Raw genomic sequence first — 25,944 nt, 5'->3', positions numbered from 1 at the left:
TTAATGATATATCATACAACTTCATACAACACCTTTCATTTAATCTCCAGGTGTAGAAACCTACTGTGACGGCAGACAGGACAGAGCTCAGTGTTATGGAGCTTTAGGAGGAACAGTGGACGTTCAGCTGATGGACAGAGCCTCAGACGTACATAAATACCTGTGGAAAAAGGGCCCAAGAACGATACTGGATGGGAGAAAAGATCAAATTCTAACTGATCTGACAGACCAGAGATACTTGTTTACTCCAAGTAATGGGACAATCAGGATCAACAACATTAGCAGGAATGATAGTGGTGAATATCAGCTTGAACTCTATGATTCAGAAGGAAAGGACAAGAAACGGACTCTACATTTGACCATTCAAGGTAAATACATCATCTTTCAGTCTTCCAATCAGGTTCCTGCCGTGTTCAGTGTCAGACTCCATCAGTGATGTGTGTGTGTTTCCTGCAGCTCCTGTGGGCTCCGTCCTGCTGCTCTCTGAGTGTCTGTCTGAGGGACAGATGAGGGCGTCCTGCTCCTCTGAGGGAGGGGACAGTCCTCAGTACAGCTGGACTCTGGATGGACACACACTGACACATGCTGAGCTCCTCTCTGGAAACAATGAGACCAACAGCATCACTCTGAAACAACACGTCTCAGGACGTCTGCTCTGTTCAGTCAGGAATCAAGTCAATAATGTCTCCAAAGAAGAGACGATCACTGACTGTGGTGAGTGAGAACATGAGTAGAAATCCAGCTGGAAGTGTTGATGTCACTTATTAGAGTCAGTGTGAACATGATCGTTGATGTGTTTCTTCATCTCAGGCTTCATCTTCATTAACTGCACCTTATGTGATGGGACTCGCATCTCACAGTGGGTGTTTGCAGCTAATAACACTCTGTGTGTTGAACCAACAACTCATCCTACCACAGTTTCAGCCACGACTGAGGGTAAGAAGAGTGAAATCACAGTGTCAAGTAGTGTCACAGCCACTAACATTCTAACATCACATCCTCCAATCGGACTCCAGTCCCATGGTACAGTAGTAAGTGAAACTAACCCAGTTAATCAGGGCTATGTCACAGTTTGTCTCCATATAAACATATAAGGTTTTACATATTAATTATTCAGATTCATTGTCTTCACACAAAGACCAGTTTTTTAGTCAACATTAATTGTGTTGCTGCTCAGTCTGAACCTGCAGTGATTTGTTGTGTTTCTCTAAACAGATCGCTCTCTTCTCATATGTGGTGTACGAGCTGCTGTTGTGGTTCTTTTATTAATCTGCATTACTGCGTATTTCGCTTGGAAGAAAGCAAACTCCAACAAGACTGAAGGCTCTGCCGTCGCTCCAGAAAACTCTGTGCTGATGGTTGAACTGTGAAGTTCTGCAAAGAGGAGTCAATATCTCCCTGTAAAGGTGCAAATATAAATCAACACCTGATTAATATATGAAATTTAACCTGAGAAATAAAAATTTTTAAATTTGTTAAAACAACCAACTCTTCTTCAAACTTTGTTTTTCGTCAGGAAGATGATCTTCATGTTCATGAGTCTCAGTAACTGTCCTCGTTGACATAGACTTTTGTGTCACTGTGTTAACATCAGGTCGTTGTTCCCGTTGTCTGAACAGGTCTCTCTCTGCTCATATGTGGTTTGGAGTCTGCAGTAGCAGCTGTTTCACTGGGCGTGATCGGCATCTATTTTTATTGGAAGAAGAGGAAGAATAAGCAACTTTCATCCCTGCACCACAAACTGTTACTCAGCCCATCCCTGCCCTTTGTTCCCTCTGTTCCTGCCCTTGACTCTGGCCACACCTCCTCCCTGATCTTCCCTTCTGTCGCCTGCAACCTGGACTCATTGACTCATTCCACTCACCTGTGCCTTCCTCTCTGCTCTGCTTAAATACGCCACCTCGTTCACTCGTCCCCTGCTAGATCAGTGTTGTCAGACTGGAGATGGCGAAATCGAAGCCTCATGAAGCACTGAGCAACTATGACACAGTAGGGCTGAAATCGACACATTGCTCAACACCATAATGACAAAGCTAGAACAGCGACATCTGCTGGTTGTGTGTGAGAACTGCATTCAGAGCAAACTGACCGTCAAACCCTCGCTGATACGTGGTTGTTCAGGATCACAGTCCATGTTTTGTTGTCAAATAAAAGTTATTAAATCAAATGTGTGTAATTGTGTTTCTCTGTGGATAATAATGTATAAGTAGCCTTGATGTGGCAAATATATTTGGTAGTCCGATGTTATTAGAGCTGTATTTGGTGCTTCTGCAAGTCTGTTTTTTATGACATTGAGGTTTGTTATTTCGTTAAATTTAAAAAACATTTATTTTATTTTCCACAGAACAGGACTTTAATCACCGTCTCACCACCTCTCCAGCTTTGGAGAAGACCCGTTTGCACAGCACTGATGTCTGACTAATAAAGATATTTTTATTGGAATTGTGACTTTAAACATGTAGTGTTAGTCTTTAATTACATTTTGAACTTGTCATAAATACATTACAGATATCTGTAATGTGAAACCTGTCTATCTTATAGATCATCTATCATCTTATAGATCGTCTGCCTGCCACGTTTATAAAGCTCTGACATATTGAAACCACCAGTCCGTTCAAACTGCAGATAAGCCGCTCGGCAGTCACGTGACGTATCGACGCCTCTCGCTCTCATTGGTCACCTGATTTGGAACGTGCTCGAGATTCTGCTTGACGACACTTTCGCTTCAAAAGATCGATGCTGAGTCGAGTGGGAGGTCCCGAGTTGGGACATCTCTGGTTCTAGCTCGTGTTTTTTGACCTTGCCTGCTCCCTGTCTGTACTGTTTTGGACTCTGCCTCGTGGATTGAACCGTTGTGGCTGCAGGGGCCCCCTGCTGCTGCCCTCACTCCTCCTGCTGCTCTCACCTGGACCCAGGCCATGCCTTCGCTTCAGCTCCCGTCTCTGCGTTAAGGTGATGCGGGGAAGGAACCGCAACCCAAGCGTCGGGGCTCCGGACGACGCCGGTCAAGGCCTAACGCCGCTGCTACAGGCAAAGACTTCACCTCTGTATCTACTGCCCCCGTGACCAAGGACCCCTCTCCTCCAGGAGGACTCTGGGTAACTCCTGTTACCCAGATGACGCCCCCACCTGTATCGCAGGCCTCCCGACTCTCATCCAGCGCACACGTGGGCTGAATGAGATCAGGGGATTCACGGAACCGCCGCCCACATCAGACATGGAGCCACGGTCTGTGTCGGCCTCTGAAGCCCCGCTGCAGCCTGCGCCTCGGCCTGCATCCGCCACAGCGTCTCCTGTCACTCAACCACGTCTGGTTCTCCAGCCACATCCCTGGTCAACGCATGCCGCACTTCATGTCCGGCCCCTGTTTTGGTTGCTGTTCGGCCAAGCCCAGCTTCTGCCCAGCCGAGCTAGGTCTCGTTTCCTGTCTGCGCCGGCCCCGGAGAGGCCGCTCCTGGAGTCCCTGGTCTGGACTGGTTCACTCTGGTCCCAGACCTTGTGCTTTCTGCTCACCTGTTTACAGATCCTGCGGGTGCTCAGATGAATACGCCTGTCTGGGTTTGTCTCTGGCTCTGGTTCCGGCTCCTCGCCGGCCCTCGTCTCTGGCTCGTCTCTCGTCTCTGTACAGTAGATAAGCTTTTGTTCCACTCACGTTCGCTGCCGCTGTTTGAGCGCCACCCTGTGGCTACTCTCCAGCGTCATATCCATTAAGTCCTGCCGTGTGCCAGTTCTAGCTCATGTTTTTGACCTGGCCTCGTGCTCCCTGTTTGTACTGTTTTGGACTCTGCCTTGTGGATTGAACCTTGCCTTGAGACTGCCGTTGGCCAACCCCTGTCTGAACCATTGCCTACTCCTATACCCCTCTGTGTACCAACCCCTGCCTGTCTGAAGAGCCTGCATTAAACCTCCACAAACTGCATCTGCGTGCTGTGCTGTGCATTTGAGACATTCATCCTGTTCTATTACATTTCAGGCTGTTCAGAGCAGAACACATGTTTCATTTTGGGCTGAAATAGGAACATTTGTCTGAGACAAGAGACTGAACAGAGGAGACATGGAAGCTGTGGTCGTAATGATGGTGGTGCTGGGACTCTGTCATGGTGAGGTGTTCACTTATCACAAGACACTAATGTTTGTTTTAAACATGATCGAACTTGTCTGCAACCATGTATTTTAATGCAAAAACTTGTCATGTAGAATGAGAAGTTTAAAATCCAACTCTAGAAAAATTTAATACTAGATTTTACACAATAAATGTAATATATATATAATTTAAACAAATTTCTCTTTAACTGACATGTCAGGTTAAAGAAACGTGCTTCCACATGTTGCTCCTGGAACAGATGAGAACTCTGTGTAAGACACGCCGTTAATAACCAGTTTAAACCTGTAAAAAAGCAATAGGCTCAGCTGCTATTGACAGATGACTCAGAGTGGAGATCAAACAGGGAAAAGGCACAAGACACAGTTATGACCATTCTGTTAAAATATAATATACATAACAGTTGTAATATTATTGATCTTCTTATAAAACACCTTTCATTTAATCTCCAGGTGTAGAAACCTACTGTGACGGCAGACAGAACGGAGCTCAGTGTTATGGAGCTTTAGGAGGAACAGTGGACGTTCAGCTCATGGACAGAGCTTTAGACGTACATAAATACCAGTGGATAAAGGACCAAAGAGTGATACTGGATGGAAGAAAGAATCAAATTCTGTTTAATCATATAGAAAACAGATCCTTGTTTACTCCCAGTAATGGAACATTCAGCATCAACAACCTGAGCAGAAATGATGGTGGTGAATATCAACTTGATATCTATGATGCAAATGGATATAGATCAGAGGAACGAACTCTAAATTTGATCATTCAAGGTAAATAAATGTTCCTTTTCTTTCACTATTACAACATTGTAAATATAATTCACTGACATCTTAGTGCTAAACATGTTATTGTTCATGTATTGAGTATTTCCACATCAGGTTCCTACCGTGTTCAGTGTCAGACTCCATCAGTGATGTGTGTGTGTGTTTCCTGCAGCTCCTGTGGGCTCCGTCCTGCTGCTCTTTTTTCCACTTGTAGACGTTGATTATGACGGCAGAGTTTCTATGTTGATATCCACTTACATATCTAAAACAATATCATGGTCATTCTGATAAATTATAAAAACCATAACAAGTGTAATATTAATGATATATCATACAACTTCATACAACACCTTTCATTTAATCTCCAGGTGTAGAAACCAACTGTGACGGCAGACAGAACGGAGCTCAGTGTTATGGAGCTTTAGGAGGAACAGTGGACGTTCAGCTGATGGACAGAGCCTCAGACGTACATAGATACCAGTGGACAAAGGACAACAAAACGATACTGGATGGGAGAAAGGATCAAATTCTAACTAATCTGACAGACCAGAGATACTTCTTTACTCCCAGTAATGGAACATTCAGGATCAACAACCTGAGCAGAAATGATAGTGGTGAATATCAGCTTGAAACCTATAATTCAGAAGGAAAGAACAAGAAACGGACTTTACATTTGACCATTCAAGGTAAACACATCATCTTTCATTCTTCCAATCAGGTTCCTGCCGTGTTCAGTGTCAGACTCCATCAGTGATGTGTGTGTGTCTCCTGCAGCTCCTGTGGGCTCCGTCCTGCTGCTCTCTGAGTGTCTGTCTGAGGGACAGATGAGGGCGTCCTGCTCCTCTGAGGGAGGGGACAGTCCTCAGTACAGCTGGACTCTGGATGGACACACACTGACACATGCTGAGCTCCTCTCTGGAAACAATGAGACCAACAACATCACTCTGAAACAACACGTCTCAGGACGTCTGCTCTGTTCAGTCAGGAATCAAGTCAATAATGTCTCCAAAGAAGAGACGAGACAGGCTTCATCTTCATTAACTGCACCTCACCCAATGGGACTCACATCTCACAGTGGGTGTTTGCAGCGAATAACACTCATCCTACTACAGTCACAAAAGCTCACGTTTCCGTTGTGGGTAAGAAAGTGGACTGAAACACTAACAGATGATAAATAATGGACAGAAACTGTCCTGACTTTTTTCAAAATCTATCAATCTATTTCTAGTGTAGTTTAAACAATTATTTTGCATAAATTTTATTGAAATAACACCATTATCTTTTCCTAACAGTGGGTGAGGCTCCTCATCTTGTCCAGTTCAAAATGAAAATATATTGTACGAACTACTTTGTCCTTTCATGTTAGGCTCAAATTGACACATTTAAACCACTTTGGACATCTTTATTAATAATCATGCAAGCAAAAGAGCAGGTCATGTGAACGAAATAAGATCTCTGGTTATAATATTTTTAACTCACTTTTTTCCACAAGTAGAAACCTACTGCGACGGGAGACAGAACAGAGCTCAGTGTTATGGAGCTTTAGGAGGAACAGTGGACGTTCAGCTGATGGACAGAGCCTCAGACATGAATAAATACTGGTGGAAAAAGGGCCCAAGAGTGATACTGATTGGGAGAAGGGACAGATTTCTATTTAATCTGCTAGAAGACAGATTCTTGTTTACTCCCAGTAATGGAACAATCAGGATCAACAACCTGAGCAGAAATGATAGTGGTGAATATCAGCTTGAACTCTATGATTCAAATGGACAGAAATCAGAGGAACGAATTCTTCATTTAACCATTCAAGGTAAATAAATGTTTTTCTTCCTTCACTAGTCCAATACTGTAAATATAATTCACTGACACCTTAGTGCTAAACATGTTATTGTTCATATATTGAGTATTTCCACATCAGGTTCCTGCCGTGTTCAGTGTCAGACTCCATCAGTGATGTGTGTGTGTCTCCTGCAGCTCCTGTGGGCTCCGTCCTGCTGCTCTCTGAGTGTCTGTCTGAGGGACAGATGAGGGCGTCCTGCTCCTCTGAGGGAGGGGACAGTCCTCAGTACAGCTGGACTCTGGATGGACACACACTGACACATGCTGAGCTCCTCTCTGGAAACAATGAGACCAACAACATCACTCTGAAACAACACGTCTCAGGACGTCTGCTCTGTTCAGTCAGGAATCAAGTCAATAATGTCTCCAAAGAAGAGACGATCACTGACTGTGGTGAGTGAGAACATGAGTAGAAATCCAGCTGGAAGTGTTGATGTCACTCATTAGAGTTAGTGTGAACATGATCGTTAATGTGTTTCTTCATCTTGCACCTCATCCAATGGGACTCACGTCTCACAGTGGGGCTTTGCAGCTACAGTAACACTGTGTTTTGTTGCAGCCATGAAAGAGTGTAGGAAAAACTGAAATAGTTGTTAGTGGACACTGACTTTGTTGCTGCTCAGTCTGAACCTGCAGTGATTTGTTGTGTTTCTCTAAACAGATCGCTCTCTTCTCATATGTGGTGTACGAGCTGCTGTTGGGGTTCTTATATTAATTGGCATGACTGCGTATTTTGCTTGGAAGAAAGCAAACTCCAACAAGACTGAAGGCTCTGCCGTCGCTCCAGAAAACTCTGTGCTGATGGTTGAACTGTGAAGTTCTGCATCAACACCTGAACTACTGCTGCACCACTTGTTTCTTGCTGTTGTGGAGCATTTAAACGCAGCCTAAAGCAGTAGGAGTTAACTCTGGTCCTCGAGGGCCACGGATTGGTTTCCACATATCTGACTGAGCCAATCAGAAGCTGTTGGTGCAGGAAAATAACAAAACATATCACACATTATCAATATCTATAAATTTAGACAACAAATTAATTAGCATTACAGCTAAGTTTGACATTTTGGAATAGTTCAAAACACAAATTTGCCACAATATTCTGGTCAAATATATACATTACAGCTCTATCTAATTAAAAATGTGTAAACCTGAGGTTAGAATTCTGTTAATACCTTAGTTCAGAATAAATCTAACGTGTATTTGCAATTTATTACTGATGATTTCAGTAAAGTAAAGCTTTTTTACTGGTTGTCAGACACAGTTAATGATGCTTTTAAACAGTCCTGGAACAAATGTATTAATTGGTGGAGAAGAGTGATTATTATACTGTTTATGTGTCATCACATTAATAAACATAAACTTTCTGCTATTAACTATGAAGTGTAAAAGTCAGTTTCTTAAATTATTAAATTGTAATTTTTCATTTCTCCTTTTAAAGTGGTTGTTCTTAATGAAGTGAGCAGTTGGGAGCAGCAGAGTCTCACAGAACAGAGAAGAATTAACTGCTGAGCTTCATTCCCGAAACATGACATGTAAATATCACTGTTTACTTGTGTGACATCATATATAATATGCTTCACATTTACAGTAGCTGGTAACTGTACAGAGTGTTAATTTTTCTGACATTGTTCTACGTTAATCAGTTGTAACCAATTTACCAGTTGTAACTAATTGACAAGTTTTAAACATCAGGTAGGAGGAAGAGGGTCTGTGGGTGCTGTGTCTGCATTAGCAGAGGGGGGCACGTACAGTGCGCCACTATCACATTGACTTGCATAAACTCCTGAGGCAGATAGACCAGCCACATGCTAACTGCTAAAATGGTTTGCACCATTGCATGTTAACAAACTCAGCCAGGCCTCCTCCTTTCCTCTTACAGCTACCTGCTGTTCTGTCCACACGCAATTTAATTTAATTTGATTGTTCTTAATTGGCTCCTAAAACACAAAATGAGAAAAGAGTTTCTAAATCATAATCTTTTGTCAGACTTGATCAGATGGACAGATGTGGTGACGTCGCCTTGTCACCTTTAATGTGACTGAATCTTTTTTAGATCAGTAGAACACAACGATCTCAGAAACATGTCAGAAAAGTCTCAAATCCTCTTTCGGGATGAAAGAGAAATGCTTCAGGCTCCTTCACTCTGTCTGTCACAGACATGAATGCAATGTAAAGGGGAAGTGAACTTCATGCGACTTCCTTTTCTTCTATCTTCTTGCAAAATATGACATTAACACTTTTCTTTCTGGCTGGTCAGAGCTTTCTCTTTCTCTCTCTTCTCTCTCTTTTTTGCGAGTGATCCAGTCCCGATCGAGCCATCAGGCTGTTCAGAGCAGAACACATGTTTCATTTTGGGCTGAAATAGGAACATTTGTCTGAGACAAGAGACTGAACAGAAGAGACATGGAAGCTGTGGTCGTAGTGATGGTGGTGCTGGGACTGGGAGTGAGGTGTTCACTTATCACAAGACACTAATGTTTGTTTTAAACATGATCGAACTTGTCTGGAACCATGTATTTTAATGCAAAAACTTGTGAGGTATAATGAGAAGTTTAAAATCCAACTCTAGAACAATTTAGTACTAGATTTTACACAATAAATGTTTAATACACTACAAACTATGACAGATAAATGGGTTAGTTTCTTTACAACTATTGTAACACATTTAACATAAATATTAATTTTAAAAAAAAAGTTATTTTATGACTTAATTCATAATCTAATGTTTGATCCAGTCCAATGTCTCTGTAAATTACAACCAACCAGTATAAAAAACAGCTATTAAAAAAAACTTCATGGAAATATTACATGAATTTAAATATCTAAAACATAGTTGGTCATTTTGTTAAATTATTATTATATAATTAATATTTTAATTATAAAATAAATAATAAAAAAATAAAGTAATTTAATTTAATTTAAATTTTAATAATTAAAACAACAGTTGTAATAATAATAATCTTCTTATAAAAGACCTTTCATTTAATCTCCAGGTGAAGAAACCTACTGTGACGGCAGACAGAGCGGAGCTCAGTGTTATGGAGCTTTAGGAGGAACAGTGGACGTTCAGCTGATGGACACAGACTCAAGAATATATAGATACTGGTGGAAAAAGGATCAAAGACTGATACTGGGTGGGAGAATGGATCAAATTCTGTCTAATCATATAGAAAACAGATCCGTGTTTACTCCCAGCAATGGAACAATCAGGATCATTAACCTGAGCAGGAATGACAGTGGTGAATATCAGCTTGAACTCTATGATTCAAATGGACAGAAATCAGAGGAACGGACTCTACATTTGACCGTTCAAGGTAAATACATTGTCTCTGACTACAACACTGGAAATAAAATTCACTCACATTAGTGCTAAACATATTATTTAATTTAATGCAGCTCCTGTGGGCTCCGTCCTGCTGCTCTCTGAGTGTCTGTCTGAGGGACAGATGAGGGCGTCCTGCTCCTCTGAGGGAGGGGACAGTCCTCAGTACAGCTGGACTCTGGATGAACACACACTGACACATGCTGAGCTCCTCTCTGGAAACAATGAGACCAACAGCATCACTCTGAAACAACACGTCTCAGGACGTCTGCTCTGTTCAGTCAGGAATCAAGTCAATAATGTCTCCAAAGAAGAGACGATCACTGACTGTGGTGAGTAAGAACATGAGTAGAAATCCAGCTGGAAGTGTGGATATCACTCATTATAGTCAGTGTGAACATGATAGTTGATGTGTTTCTTCATCTCAGGCTTCATCTTCATTAACTGCACCTCACCCAATGGGACTCACATCTCACAGTGGGTGTTTGCAGCGAATAACACTCATCCTACTACAGTCACAAAAGCTCACGTTTCCGTTGTGGGTAAGAAAGTGGACTGAAACACTAACAGATGATAAATAATGGACAAACACTGGCCTGACTTTTTTCAAATCTATGAATCTATTTCTAGTGTAGTTTAAAGCATTATTTTGCATAAATGATATTGAAATAACACCATTATCTTTTCCTCACACAGTGGGTGAGGCTCCTCATTTTGTCAAGTTCAAAATGAAAATATATTGTACGAACTACTTTGTCATTTCATGTTAGGCTCTAAATTGACACATTTAAACTACTTTGGACATCTTTATTAATAATGATGCAAGCGAAAGAGCAGGTCATGTGAACGAAAGAAGATAATACATCTCTGGTTATAATATTTTTAACTCACATCTTTCCACACATAGAAACCTACTGTGACGGCAGACAGGACAGAGCTCAGTGTTATGGAGCTTTAGGAGGAACAGTGGACGTTCAGCTGATGGACAGAGCCTCAGACAAACACAAATACCAGTAGATAAAGGACCAAAGAGTGATACTGAATGGGAGAAGGGACAGATTCCTATCTAATCCGCTAGAAGACAGATTCTTGTTTACTCCCAGTAATGGAACAATCAGGATCAACAACCTGACCAGAAATGATAGTGGTGAATATCAGATTGAACTCTATGATTCAGAAGGAAAGAACAAGAAACGGACTCTACATTTGACCATTCAAGGTAAATACATCATCTTTCAGTCTTCCAATCAGGTTCCTGCCGTGTTCAGTGTCAGACTCCATCAGTGATGTGTGTGTGTTTCCTGCAGCTCCTGTGGGCTCCGTCCTGCTGCTCTCTGAGTGTCTGTCTGAGGGACAGATGAGGGCGTCCTGCTCCTCTGAGGGAGGGGACAGTCCTCAGTACAGCTGGACTCTGGATGGACACACACTGACACATGCTGAGCTCCTCTCTGGAAACAATGAGACCAACAACATCACTCTGAAACAACACGTCTCAGGACGTCTGCTCTGTTCAGTCAGGAATCAAGTCAGTCGTGTCTCCAAAGAAGAGTCAATATCTTCCTGTAAAGGTGAGACAAACAATCAAGACCAGATGAATATGAAATTTAAACAGAGAAAACATTAATTAAAGTTTATTTGTTAAAACAACCAACTCTTCTTCAAACACTGTTTTTCGTCATGAAGATGATCTTCATGTTCATGAGTCTCAGTAACTGTCCTCGTGGACACGGACCTTTGTGTCACTGTGTTAACATCAGGTCTTTGTTCCCATTGTCTGAACAGGTCTCTCTCTGCTCATTTGTGGTTTGGAGTCAGCAGTAGCAGCTGTTTCACTGGGTGTGATCTGCATCTATTTTTATTGGAAGAGGAGGAAATATGAGCAGCATTCAGCCCCCGCAACACAAACAATTGAATTGATCTGAGAAGATTATTTTTTCATTGCTGATTCAGGAGATCACCTTCATCCCTGGACATCAAAGACAGAAATGATCAGAGCACCGTACGTTTGTCATTTGTTGTAAACTGTCAGATTATGTCAACAATATTTAGTGGTCACTAACTAAATATGATACCACTGAATTAAAGTACAGTGCAATCAAAGTAAATAACATTGTAGATTAGCTAACAATTAATTACATGATTTATACTGTTTTGCTTTTGTTCACATTGAGTTATTATAAATATAATGCATGTTTGAGATTGTGCAGAAAATATATTATTTATTTATATAATATTTTACAAATAACTTTTTTTTGCAAAAGGGAATTTCTTTTTCTGAACATATCTGACCATATAACATATGTTACTTTCCTACATATGAATGCTACAGATGTGAGTATACAGCTGTTAACTTAGACATATACAGGTTTGTTGCTAAAACATAACAAACATAAAACAGACTCTTAGAAGCAGCATGCGGTTATTTTAGCACATACTGTATTTTATAGCTGAGGAACTGAAACATTGGCCAGAATCTTCTTGGTGAGTCATCATTATTTGCAGCAGCTAATCAAAAAAAAGGACACAAAAAAAAAAACAATTCTCTCATCATGTCTACTTTGTTAAGGTCAGAAGGGTTTAATAAAGAAGTCAGTTTGTGTTTATTTGACAGAGAAAGTAATAGTGGCTCTAGAAAGAATGATCAGAGGACCGTTCATTTGTTGTAAATTGTCAGATTATGTCAATAATATTTAGTGATCCCTGCTTCCCCCCAAACACTGAATTTAAGTACAGTACAATCAAAAGACAGAATCTATTGATTCATAGAATGAACACTGTGTAAATAACATTGTATTAGCTCAAAATTAATTACGTGCAGATTTATACTGTTTTGTTTTTGTTCACATTGAGTTATTATAAATATAATGCATGTTTGAGAATGTGCAGGAACTTTCAAAAATATACCTTTTTTTATTGCAGCAGGGAATTAAAACAGGATGTGACAGATGGCGTGAAACATGACAAATTCCTTTTTCTGAACATATCGACATCAGTTCCTTGCATATGAATGCTACAGATGTGAGTATACAGCTGTTAACTTAAACATGGACAGGTTTGTTGCTAAAACATAACAAACATAAAACAGACTCTTAGAAGCAGCATGTGGTTATTTTAGCACATACTGTATTTTATAGCTGAGGAACTGAAACATTGGCCAGAATCTTCTTGGTGAGTCATCATTATTTGCAGCAGCTAATCAAAAAAAAAAGACACATAAATAAAAAACAATTCTCACGTCCACTTTGTTAAGGTCAGGAGGGTTTAACAACAAAACAACAAAACATTTCACACATTATCAATATCTATCAGTTTAGACAACAAATTAATTAGCATTACAGCTGAGTTTGACGTTTTGGAAGATTAAAGTGAAAGTTTTCTGTGAACTGTAAAAATGTGTAAACATGAGGTTAGAATTCTGTTAATACATTCAGAATAAATCCTATGGATATTTGCAATTTATTATTGATGATTTCAGTAAAGTGAACCTTTTTTACTGCTTGTCAGCTAGTGATGCTGTAATCTTTCATTTCTGCTTTTAAAGTGGTTGTTTTTAATGAAGTGAGCAGTCGGGAGCAGCAGAGTCTCACTAAAGAAAGAGAAAAATTAACTGCTGAGCTTCATTCCAGGAACGTAAATATCCCTGTTCACTTCTGTGACATCATATACAATATGCTTCACCTTTAGCTGGTAACTGTACAGGTGTTACTCTTTCACCCTAGTCAGACAGAGGGGTTAAACGGAAGAACAACATGAGGATTGTGGGATCTTCGTTATGTTTGCACTGATCTCCCACATGCGTGTTTGGTTTGTTGATGTGCACGATCAACATCCATGTTTTTGATTTGCTTTCCCCATTATTTTTATTTTCCTTTTATACAATAAATTACACAAAAGACAACTCTCTCTCATCAGCCTCTTTATGGGTAATTTGCATCATTCTACGCTATTCTTGTCACGGATCGGCAGATAAAGGACCCACATGCACAGCACCGAGGCAGGATAATGATCAAACACAGGTTTATTGCTATAAGCGGAGTCAGACGGTCCAGGTCATACACAAAAGGCTCAGCAAAAGGTACAAAGGGGAGCAGGCGATCTCGAGTCCAGTACGTAGGCGAGGTTCGATACACGGGAGGTCACGGCAAAAGTACAGGCAGGGATAAAGCAAAACTCACGGTCAGATAGTAGTCCAGGGTCAGGCAGGAAACGACGGTGAAAGCAAACGGGAACAAAACACGAGGAACACGGAAAACTTCAAGAAGACTCAAGGAACTCGGGAAACTAAAGACACTCAGGAAACTCAACAATCTGGCAGGGAACTAAGGACACAGGTGGTGGTTAAATACACAGTGACTTGATGACTAACAGAGTGCAGGTGTGGGTAATGACCAGGTGAAGCAGGGACAGCTGTGACAGGACATGAACCGGAAGTGAAGCTTGAGCAGACACAGAAACCAGGAGACTACCAAAATAAAACAGGAAACAACTAGAAACACAAAGCCAGATCATGACAATTCTAAGCCTAGTGGTGAGAGTGCCTGTGCCGACATTGGCCCATCGATACCAGTGCAGCGTGTAGGCAGGGGACTACAATAACATAAAATAGCAATTCATATCTGTCCACTGATCTGTTATAGATATTATAAAATATATATACTTTTATATTTTAATTATCTTGACATTTGTCTGAGTAAAAATCGCTGAATCTGTGCATTTCCTGGTCTAATATGTTGAGAAACCAATTGTTTGTCAGCAACAAGCCCGATATTTAAACTGTCAGTAAATTAGAGCTGGGAAGTTCGATTATTTTAACTGACTAGGATCTTTAACTCTCGATCAGTAAAGTGAACGAATCATTTCGAGTCATTTGTTCATTCTGTGCATTGGCAGGTGCAGGCAGCAGGTGGCGCTGTGGCCCTTGTAAAAATGGCTGCGGTTTATTTGCTTCCCCTACATTATTCATTTTGGAGTGATATCCTGTCCATGAAGCGTTAATTACACTTGCATGGTATATTATACGCCAGAAGAAAAACACAGCTTTCACACGCTTTACTCTGGATAATATATGGTGTCTTTTCTTACAGTTTTTTGATCAGGATAAACCCAGAGCACAGTAAGCGTGCTTCCAGTCCAAGTGAGTTGAAGAACTGATACGACTGTTCAGCAGAAGACTAAAAATCTGAATCCACATGTGGCATCATTTACTGTATCAGGAGCTTCACTGAGTCTGACTGGCAGAACAGCTAAGAGAAGGTGAGACTTAAGTTAGTTTTCTTTACAGAGTTGCTGCGGTCCCTGTCTGAGGCCACATGGACAGCAGGCCGGACCCCTCCCCTCCCCATCAATGAGATTAAGCGAATGGTGTGGGTGTGAGAATGTATCTGAGAGTGCATGGGTTCACATATGATTGACTAGTCCTTTGTGAGAGAGTTCGTGGTAGTGTGTGTTGATGTATGTGTGGGTGTGTGTCTGTGTGAGTACGTATGTGTGAGGTGCGGTTGGTTTGTTGGGGATTCCGTTTTACGCCCGGGGTACGTGGATCGTCTGCCTGACCCTCCCACCGGGGGGAGTGTTTGCCCCTGGTTCTCATGGGGCGGACAGCGTTGACCCCCGGTGGCCCGCTCTGACCTCGGGTGCTGTCTCTGTGGCTGCTGCAGCTCTGCCTGGGGGGCTCTGTGTAGGCGGCTTGGGTCGCAACACCTGCCCTCCTGGACCTGAAGGTGTGTGGGCTCCCTGGCTGCTAGGATTCCTTCCTCTGCTTGCTGGATGGGCGTAGTGGCCGAGTTCCTCCCATCACCCTGGCTTCAACAAGTGGCATTGTTCATGTACCAGCGTCTGCCTGTAACAATGTTAAGCTACAGCTTTACTATCCTTGTAGTGGGACCCTCAGGTTTATCACCTGAGCTGATAAACAGGTTTTCTAAACCCAAATATAAGTATTAATGATACTTATCACTACCAATAGCAATAATGTGTAAATATGGAAATTGTGATGTTGCACTGTATGTCATGGCTAATATTAAGTAGTATGAGATTATGTATAACAATGCATATTCAGACGAGCAGTCGGCTGAAATATTCCACTTCCTTTACCTACATTTGTTGTGGACAGCAAACTAATCACTGATGTGTGTTAGTGTCATTTGAGGTTTGTCTGTTTGGAGACTGGTGAATAAAACACATCTGCACTGATGATGAACATGACTGTGTTACCTGAATCTATTTTTATTGGAAGAAGAGGAAATATGAGCAACTTTCATCCCCCACACCACAAACAAGTGAATTCTGAGAAAGAAAAAATTCATTGCTGATTGAGGAGATCACCTATATCCCTGGACATCAAAGACAGAAATGAAATGAAATTTCTTCTTTCTTCTGAATGTAGCAACATTGGTTCTCCCCCTAATTAGTCTATCTATGTTAGTGAGGAAAGATATAAGATGTGGTTGCGCTGATGGTGATGTCCTTGACCGTTTGACAATTCTTACATAATCAGCTGTTAACTTAGACGTTTACAATTTTGTTGCTTAGACATGTGTATTTTCTCATCTCTCAGCAGCAGAATTTAATAGGAGGATCAAAAAAATGTATGGGTTCAAATTGAAACCTCAAACTAGGCAGCACAACATTTTGTAGTGTAACAAGGTCTTTTAGAAGCAACATGCAGTTATTTTAGCACCTATTGTATGGCTGAGCAACCTTAACCATGGCCAGAATCTTCTGGTGAGTCATAGTTAGTTGAAGCACCTCATCAAGAAGGAGACACAAAATAAGAAACAAGTAAAGTGAACGAACCATTTCGAGTCATTCGTTCATTTTGTTCATTTACAGCAGGTGGCGCTGTGGGCATTGTAATAATGGCCGCAGTTATCAAACACTGGTTTGGAGAACATGGTGTGTTTCAGCGGACAAATTATATTCACAAAATACCACAAGCAACTCAAACCATGTGAAAACCTAGAAAATACCACCCTTCGGCCTCGGACCGCGCTACGTGACCTAGGGGGTAACGCGTCTTCTCCACTCACCTCGGACGATGAGCAGCCGGTGGGACAGCACGTTGCCCTGGACGTCTCTCACCGTGTAGTTGCCCTGGTCGGCCTGCGTCACCCTCTCGGCCACCCACACCCTCCTGCTGTGCAGCAGCCGGCCTCGCCTCGCGCTGCTGGTCTCGGGGTCCGTCTCGTTCCAAAGCACGATGGGCGACGCCGCGTGTGGAGCGCCGCGCGGGGAGAACTCCAGCAGGGAGCCGTTTTCGGGGATGCTGTGCTCAAAGCTCTCCCCGTAGTGTCTGTGGAAGGACCGGATGCACTCTGAAGCAGCACAGACACAGTGGAGATGAGGATGGATGGTGTCCTTTGTTGGATTCGCCTCATAGCAAAAGCAAAAAGCTGCATACGCTGTTTGCAGATAAAAAAAATATTATTGGTCTTATTTTATACAACAGATAACACATTGTACCTAAAACCACCAGGTGAACAGCCTCGAAGGTGAAGCCAAGCGTATTTTTGACTGCATAAAGACCCTGATCCCCATAAGTGACTTCCCTCAGGACCAACATCTTATCTCTGGTCCACTCGAACCGTGGGTCCTTCACCTGCAGTTTGAAACGGGGTTTAGACGAGACAAGCAAACGCACACCAACGAGTGCAGGTACACTTTGGCCCACCATGGTTTTCTCCAGCAGGACACGCTTCGTCCCCTCGGAGCTGGGGGTGAACACCACAGTCCTGTACGTGGAGTACACAGGCAGACGAAACGCATTCCCAACACACACCCTCTGGACCTCTTCCTCTCCCTCAGCTGCCAAAGGGGAAACAAAGTCAACAGACTTATAAAATATGTAGGTGACAGCAATGTGACGAAGGGTGGCTACTGTATAACCTGCTATAAACCCATCTGTTGTTATTAACGGATCAGTAATATCTGTAGAGATACTGGCATAGTCAGCAAGTTTACAATTACAATGTGTTTATGTCTATAATCAGCACATGACATTAATGGTTATTATATGTTTTACACATTGAGGGTTTGTCAGCTTTTAGAGTTGTCTTTAGGGATCTAACGCACATGATGCCTGACTGTATTTAGAACCCTTTCCTATAATAACAGACCCCAACCCCAGTAGAAATAGTAGAATTAAGAGTCTACAGGTGAATTTAATAAAATTGCCAGTTAACATCATGGCGTTATTATTAACTTAGCTTAACCTAAACCACCAATTTGCATTTCAAACTCACATTTACCTCATTACACGTATATTACGCGACCGTGTTTATTGAGGAACCTACCCACGGCCACAGAAAGGGTGAACAGAGCAGCGATCAGGACGCAGGGCGACATCCTCCCCTCAGCACACGCCACACTCGTTCCTCTGCAAAGTGAACAGACGCACGCGATCGTCACTCATCCCCACGGGCGGACATGCGATCACCAGGCTACACGAGGGGGAGCCCACAGACAGAGAGCCGCGGTGCTGCCCACTGCGGAGAACACGGCCCAGAAAGGCGACATCCACGAAGCAGCGATGCCCTCGCACACGGATCCGTGCGGGGCTCTCGGTGTTCAACACGTCTCCCGGCCGCTGAACGACACTTATCGTCGACACATCGGGCCACAAGGCCGTCAGCGTGGCATCACGTACAAACGAGCCCACGGGGCCTCAACTCACCTGCAGGATGCGTGGAAGGAGAGTCCACCGCGGAATGTTTATGAACGTTTATGTGAATGGAGATAAGAGGATAACGACGTCCTCCGCAGCGCGCGCATGAGCACAGGCCCCCTTCTTTTATTTCATCTGGACGGTTGTATTCTCGGTGGCTCCTACGTAAGAATACGTCCCGTGTTTCTACGTGTTGACACGTCGATGTCGCAACAGAGTGAACACTTGCACCAAAGGATACTGATGGACTGGGCGTCATTGTTTCAAAGAAAACATGATGCTCAGCCATAAAAACACCCATGTATGTATATTGTAACAAAACAGTGAGACTAAGGTTCCAGCGTTCAGACTTTAATAGTAATAATAATAATTAATATTATATTAAAGCGCACGAGATTTTTTATATGGTCTACAGTATATGGAGATATAATTTGTGCTGTGACTTGTGACTAAAAATTTGTAATAACCATTAGTATTTGATTATAGGATGTTAAATGGACACAATATTCCAATTATCAATGCAAACATGAAAGAAAACTTAATTTTGGAGAGCTTTTAGAATCGTTTTGTGGCTAGAAATAACAGGTTTGAAGGTTCAGATTAAGGATAGATGATATAAATAATCGCTTTTCCAGAATAATAACAAATATAGTGATTAGCTGTTTTCTGACTTTGTCAACAACAGCAATGTCCGACAACCCCTTAATGCATCACAAGTAATTGAGTCTAAGCGCCTCCTAGGGTGGATCCAGAAAACAGTCCCTGCCCAGATCCATGCTGTGAAAGCCACGCGCGTTACAGTATTTATACAGTAACGCGTAGTATATACAGCACATAGTGTTGATGAGCTGTAAAATCGCACCTTATGATAATAATAATATTAACTTCTGGCTTCTGATTTGTAATCGCGAAGGATAATGATGGTGTTGCTGCTGTTGGGAGCCCTTGTTTCTGTGGGTGAGTAACTGAAAAAACGTTTCCTCGTGGAACAAAGAGTTGGAGACGCTTCTTTGTTGACTGTAATATACACAAATGGCGTAGGCTGTAGGCTAATGTAGGCTACAATAATAAATCAGTGGTATAAACTGTAGCCCCGTTGATTAATAATTCGGACGTACATGTTTACATCGCGGGTGAACGCCGCTCTATGTGTGCATGCGAGATAAGGACAATCTGCGTGTTTTTTCATTACTTTTTTTCACGGATCTGTTATTACGATCAACTCACATGTAGAATTTACTATAATTTATATAGAATGGACTATATTAGTGGGTGAGAATGAAGATGGCCTCGGTTTCACTTCACAAACACTGAACAGTTTGACAGGGAGTCGCAGTGCGCCCCCTCCCGGCTGCTCAGCCTCTTGTCATCCTCAGCACAGTTCTACAGCATCCTCCTTCAGGAACAGATGATCATACCTTCATTAAGTGTGAATATTTTCTCCTTAGGCCTCTCCGAATTTGTAGAAAAAAAGTATGGGGCGACATGGATCGTGGATTTGCCCATAGAAACGTATTCCATTGAATATGGGGACTTGGGGTCAAGAGTCTTGTGGAAACGTGACGACCCTTCATACTCTCAGGACAGCAGGCTGCAGGTGACACCTACCTCTTTCACCATTAGACAGGTGACACAGAGAGACAGTGGCCTCTATGTGATGAAACACAAATATAATTTTGAGCTGAAGAGGAGGACGCTAACGGTGAAAGGTGAGACATTTCTTCGTGTCTCAGCTGATCTGATTTGTTCGTCTTTTTGTTAAGTCACTGTTGCTGTTCATTACCATAAATCAAATGAGCTGACAAATTTATTGTAGTTCATTTGTAGTTTTTATTGCCTTATTGCATTAGATGGAGGTCTGTATTTGAATCCTAACAATAACTGGAGCCTACACTGCTCAGGGTTTGGTATTGGTTACCAGTATCTTTAACCTTCTCTGTCTTTTCTATCCTCTCGTCTAGAAAATGAAGAGTCCTACAACTTGGTTTCAGGTGAAGAACTCAGGTTCTCCTTTGATTTGGAGCCAAACGTCTGCAACATTTACTTCATCCCAAAAACTAAGTTTGTCGACAAAAGCCTAGAGACTGTAATAGTTCGTCAAGGAAAGCTGCAGACGTATTTGGAGAAGTTGAACTGTTCTGGGTTTGAGCTGCTGAGGCCGTGTGGGATTTTAATGAGGGACCCACAGACGTCATGCGAGGGATACTTTGAGATCAGAGACGGCCGCAGTGACAAGGCGTTAGTCGTGAAGCTGAAAGCGATTGGTGAGTGGACTGTGATTAGCTTTTCTTCTTCTGTGGTCTATATTCTAAACCGGTTATCTGCTGACTACTTTCAGGAACACATAAAGACCCTCTCTACACAGCCATTGCCGTTACTGTTGGCGTTGTTGCACTTATCGGCTGCTGCTGCGTGAAGTGCTGCAAATGCTTGGGATCTTCTGATGAGAACGCCTCTGAACCAGCTGTGACTCTTCAGGGGGTGAACTGAACCGGCATCACACACATTTTTTCTGAGTTGAGAAATTGCTTGTTTTTCTTCTGTTTGTTCATTTCTTTGCCTACTCCAAACTGCAGTATAGCTATGAGCCTGCTGCACCAGGGCAGCCCAGTCAGCCTTTGATGCCACCGTACCCAGTGCCTGCTTATACTCACAGCAACCCGCTGGTTAGTGTGGTTTCTCAGTTGAACCTCTCCTTACGCTGTGTTAGCGCTTCAGCTCTGAACGCCCACCCTCCTTTCCTCTGCAGGTACAGAACCCACCGGCCGTGAACGCTGCTAATGCTGAGGTGAGACTCTCCTTCTCAGTCTGAGCAACACTTACGTCTCGTGTCTTGTTCTATTAATGCCATGTTCTCTCCAGGTTCCAGCTCCGGCTGATGATGCGACTGTCCTCAGCCCCAGTGACGAGCCGCGGTTCGAGCTAAAGGGGATGCGCTTCCCCTTGTCGCTTCCTCTCAGTTCAGACTCAGCTTACCAAGATGTTTATACCTCAGACAAACTCAACTTCAAATGAAAGCCTTCATTCACAAGGGTCTATCCTGAAGTATGTTACTGTGACACTGAATATATAAATAGGAGATATTCCTATTTATCATTAGCTGCCTAGTTATTACAAATAATGTGCATTTTTATAGGACCTATGTAAAAAGGTGCTTCCACTCATTTCTCATTTTTATTATGGGTGACACCAACCTAAGAGCCTGTCAATGTGCTAAGCAGGGCATTGGACTTGTACACAACGTCCACAGGGTCCGATGTGGATGTGATGTACAGTCACAGTTTCAGTGAATCCTTCCTTCCATTCCTGCAGGGAAGATACAAAACGTAGCCTCATGATTAATGTATGAATGTGTGTAGTTGAGACAAGACAGGTCAACTTACAGTAGTCATAACTACATTAGACACATGTCACACGTGCACGTGTGTTTTTATTGGCGCTGATTGTTAAAACATGAGAACCACTACCTGCCTTATGCAGCTTTCAACAGGAAGCGGCATCACTGAATCTTATCACATGTTCACTTGAAACACGTCTAAAGCTTTAAAATTATGCAATAGACTTGTTGATGTTGCCTATTTTGCCTGAATGCATGTTAATGTCTGTTACTGCACACACATCTGTGTTTATATACATATAACTCTTGTCTTTGGGAGCCACAATTCGTATTTGTATGTTTTCATAAATGCATGTTAATGTCTGTTACTGCACATACACCTGTGGTTATATACATATAACTCTTCTCTTTGGGAGCCACACTTCGTATTTGTATGTTTTCATAAATCTATGTTGTATCATGTGCATTAAAGCTGTTAACACTACTGCGAGCAGCAGCTCATCAAAAAATAAATTCCTCTGGTTCCCAGAGAAAACTTAACTGAGCGCAAGGTGCATCTTCATGTGTTGTTATGGGAAACTACAAGGCCACAGGGACCAGTTACACATGAGCACAGGCCCCCTTCTTTTATTTCATCTGGACGGTTGTATTCTCAGTGGCTCCTACGTAAGAATACGTCCCCTGTTTCGATTTGTTGACACGTCGATGTGGCAACAGATTGAACACTTGCACCAAAGGATACTGATGTACTGGGCGTCATTGTTTTAAACTAAAAAATATGCTCAGCCATGAAAAATAATCATACAGTCAAAGAACACTTAGCAGTGTATATTGTAAGAAAATAGTGTCAGACAGAGGCATTCAGACTATAATATTATTAATTATTATATTATTATTATTAATATTATTCAGAACTGGATAGCTTTCATGGTCTTTTGTGTGGTGAGAAGTAACAGGTTTGAAGGTTCATATTAAAGATAGGTGATATAAATATTTAATTTTCCAGAATAACAACAAATTTAGTCGCCAATTAGCTGTTTTCTGAGTTGGCCAACCGTAATTTCCAACACCCCTTAAATGCATCATATGTTATAGAATCCACAGTAACCGCCTCGTTTCAGGAACCGTCAGGAAGCGAGCGTGATGCAGGACCCGCATGCACAGCCGGAGACAAACTAGCTGGGATGTTAGTTTATTGGCAATCACTCCAGTAAACAACAGCAGGCAAGAATCAGTCAGACAGGCAACGGTCAGCAACAGGAGATCCAGATTACAGGCAAAAGCACCGACAGGGAACAGGCGAAGACTGGTAAATACGACAAACGAAACACGGTTTTATTCGAGCAGGAGCTGATGATGAACCGCTGGACTGAGGTGATAACACGCTACGATCTGGCAGAGAACTGAGGTACGAGCTGGGAACTAAACACACTGAGATAACTACTAAACGGAAACAGATGACAGGGCACGTGACTAGAAAAGTAAAGCCAGAACTAAAACCGGTAGAAACAAAACAGGAAATGTCAAAACTAAACAGGAAATGGCAACCAAAGGTCCAGACGTGACACCTCGTAGGTGGCTCCATGAAACATCCCCTGCCCAGAACTAATCGTTAAACTGCAGAGCTGCTTATGATGATTTGCTGAGTGTTAATGAGTTTTCCAATTGTACTTTAAACAGCAAATACCACTACTACTGTGGCTTCTGATTTGTGATCACGGTGGAGAAGAATGATAGTGCTGCTGCTGTTGGGAGCCTTTGTTTCTGTGGGTGAGTAACTGAAAAAAACGTTTCCTCCTTCAACAAAGAGTTAGAGACACTTCTTTGTTGACTGTAATATACACAAGGGCATTAACCTGTAAACTACATTATTAAATCTGTGGTATAAACTGTAGCCTCGTTGAAGCCTCCTGTTTTATCATCACTGTTTTGTAACTGATTCGTTATTAAGATCCCCTTAATCCCATCGTATGAATGAACTACATTAGTAGGTGAGGATGACGATGGTCTGGATTTCACCACACAAACAGTAAATAGTTTGTCCTCAAGATGATCATACCTGCATTAAGTGTGAATATTTTCTCCTTAGGTCTCGCTGATGTTGTAGAAGAGAAGTATGGGGCGACATGCATCATGGATCTGCCCACAGACACTTACTCCATTGAATTTGAGAGTTTTAGGACCTGGCGACCAAAGGTCTTGTGGAAACGCGACGACCCTTCATACTCTCAGGACAGCAGGCTGCAGGTGACACCTTCCTCTTTCACCATTAGACAGGTGACACAGAGAGACAGTGGCCTCTATGTGATGAAAGACAAATATAAACACGAGCTGAAGAGGAGGACGCTGAAGGTGAAAGGTGAGACATATCTTGTCTCAGCTGGTCTGATTTGTTCGTCTTTTTGTTGAAGGTACACTGCTCGGGTTTTGGTATTGGTTCCTAGTAACTTTAGCTTTCTCTGTTATTTCCCTCTTCTCATCCAGAAAATATGGAGACCTACGAATTGGGTTCTGGTGAACAACTCAGGTTCTCCTTTGATTTGGAGCCAAATGTCTGCAACATTTACTTCATCCCAAAAACCAAGTCTGAAGACAGAGGCTTAAAGATTGTAATAGTCGATCAAGGAAAGCTGCAGACGTATTTGGAGAAGTTGAACTGTTCTGGGTTTGAGCTGCTGAGGCCGTGTGGGATTTTAATGAGGGACCCACAGATGTCATGCGAGGGATACTTTGAGATCAGAGACGGCCGCAGTGACAAGGTGTTAGAGGTGGAGCTGAGAAAGACTGGTGAGTTGACTGTGATTAGCTTTTTCTTCTTCTGTGGTCTATATTCTAAACCTGTTATCTGCTGACTAGTTACAGAAACACATACAAAAGACCCTCTCTACACAGTCATTGGTGTTTTCTGTTGGGATTGTTGCACTTATCGGCTGCTGCTGCTGCTGCGTGAAGTGCTGCAAATGCTTGGGATCTTCTCATGAGACCGCCTCTGAACCAGCTGTGGCTCCTCCGGAGGTGAACAGAACCGGCATCACACACTTGCACTGAGCTGAGAAATCGCCGCTGTTTGTTCATTTCTTTGCTTACTCCAAACTGCAGTATAGCTATGAGCCTGCTGCACCATGGCAGCCCAGTCAGCCTTGGCTGCCACCGTACCCAGTGCCTGCTTATACTCACAGCAACCCGCTGGTTAGTGTGGTTTCTCAGTTGAACCTCTCCTTACGCTGTGTTAGCGCTTCAGCTCTGAACGCCCACCCTCCTTTCCTCTGCAGGTACAGAACCCACCGGCCGTGAACGCTGCTAATGCTGAGGTGAGACTCTCCTTCTCAGTCTGAGCAACACTTACGTCTCGTGTCTTGTTCTATTAAAGCCATGTTCTCTCCAGGTTCCAGCTCCAGCTTATGATGCGACTGTCCTCAGCCCCAGTGACGAGCCGCGGTTCGAGCTGAAGGGGATGCGCTTCCCCTTGACGCTTCCTCACAGTTCAGACTCAGCTTACCAAGATGTTTATACCTCAGACAAACTCAACTTCAAATGAAAGCCTTCATTCACAAGGGTCTATCCTGAAGTATGTAACTGTGACACTGAATATATAAATAGGAGATGCCTGGTTATTACAAATAATGTGCATTTTTATAGAACCTATGTAAAAAGGTGCTTCCACTCATTTCTCATTTTTATTATGGGTGACACCAACCTAAGAGCCTGTCAATGTGCTAAGCAGGGCATTGGACTTGTACACAACGTCCACAGGGTCCGATGTGGATGTGATGTACAGTCACAGTTTCAGTGAATCCTTCCTTCCATTCCTGCAGGAAGATACAAACGTAGCCTCATGATTAATGTATGAATGTGTGTATTTGAGACAAGACAGGTCAACTTACAGTAGTCATAACTACATTAGACACATGTCACACG

The 25,944-nt window shown here is 42.5% G+C and overlaps 4 protein-coding genes and 1 pseudogene across 6 annotated transcripts; 4 read left to right on the top strand and 1 right to left on the bottom strand.

Moving 5' to 3' along the window:
• Positions 1–43: 43 nt before the first annotated feature.
• Positions 44–2,951, top strand: LOC121201663 (T-cell surface antigen CD2-like; the record flags this gene model as incomplete). Its single annotated transcript, XM_055512589.1, has 4 exons — positions 44–368; positions 457–714; positions 811–1,031; positions 2,865–2,951. Coding segments are annotated over 4 exons (891 nt in total), but the record flags the coding sequence as incomplete, so codon positions are not given.
• Positions 2,751–11,949, top strand: LOC114864967 (uncharacterized; annotated as a pseudogene).
• A 5,077-nt stretch (positions 11,950–17,026) lies between these two features.
• Positions 17,027–18,932, bottom strand: LOC114864966 (uncharacterized). Its single transcript, XM_029165977.3, has 5 exons — positions 18,699–18,932; positions 18,319–18,401; positions 17,697–17,830; positions 17,489–17,624; positions 17,027–17,340 (listed from the first exon to the last, which is right to left on the bottom strand). Exons 2-5 carry the CDS (start codon positions 18,368–18,370, stop codon positions 17,027–17,029), a joined length of 636 nt encoding a protein of 211 aa, XP_029021810.2. The 5' UTR covers positions 18,371–18,401; positions 18,699–18,932.
• A 329-nt stretch (positions 18,933–19,261) lies between these two features.
• LOC114863997 (uncharacterized) lies at positions 19,262–22,571 on the top strand. Of its 2 annotated transcripts, XM_029164585.3 has the most exons (7): positions 19,262–19,646; positions 20,138–20,398; positions 20,651–20,953; positions 21,028–21,170; positions 21,266–21,355; positions 21,439–21,477; positions 21,552–22,571. In XM_029164585.3, exons 1-7 carry the CDS (start codon positions 19,607–19,609, stop codon positions 21,702–21,704), a joined length of 1,029 nt encoding a protein of 342 aa, XP_029020418.1. In that variant the 5' UTR covers positions 19,262–19,606; the 3' UTR covers positions 21,705–22,571. The 2 variants fall into 2 exon arrangements, with proteins under 2 accessions (XP_029020418.1, XP_055368499.1); XM_055512524.1 differs by lacking the exon at positions 20,138–20,398 and having other exon boundaries at positions 19,263–19,646.
• Positions 22,572–23,104: 533 nt separating this feature from the next.
• LOC114863999 (uncharacterized) lies at positions 23,105–25,551 on the top strand. 2 transcript variants are annotated; one of them, XM_029164588.3, is made up of 8 exons: positions 23,105–23,335; positions 23,707–23,796; positions 24,116–24,385; positions 24,511–24,813; positions 24,883–25,041; positions 25,126–25,215; positions 25,299–25,337; positions 25,412–25,551. In XM_029164588.3, exons 2-5 carry the CDS (start codon positions 23,757–23,759, stop codon positions 25,005–25,007), a joined length of 738 nt encoding a protein of 245 aa, XP_029020421.1. In that variant the 5' UTR covers positions 23,105–23,335; positions 23,707–23,756; the 3' UTR covers positions 25,008–25,041; positions 25,126–25,215; positions 25,299–25,337; positions 25,412–25,551. The 2 variants fall into 2 exon arrangements, with proteins under 2 accessions (XP_029020421.1, XP_029020420.1); XM_029164587.3 differs by having other exon boundaries at positions 23,106–23,434.
• The last annotated feature ends 393 nt before the right edge of the window (positions 25,552–25,944 follow it).

Source organism: Betta splendens, chromosome 10 (assembly GCF_900634795.4).
Source record: "Betta splendens chromosome 10, fBetSpl5.4, whole genome shotgun sequence".
Lineage (NCBI taxonomy): Eukaryota > Metazoa > Chordata > Actinopteri > Anabantiformes > Osphronemidae > Betta > Betta splendens.
This window is presented reverse-complemented; position numbering and strand designations above follow the sequence as displayed.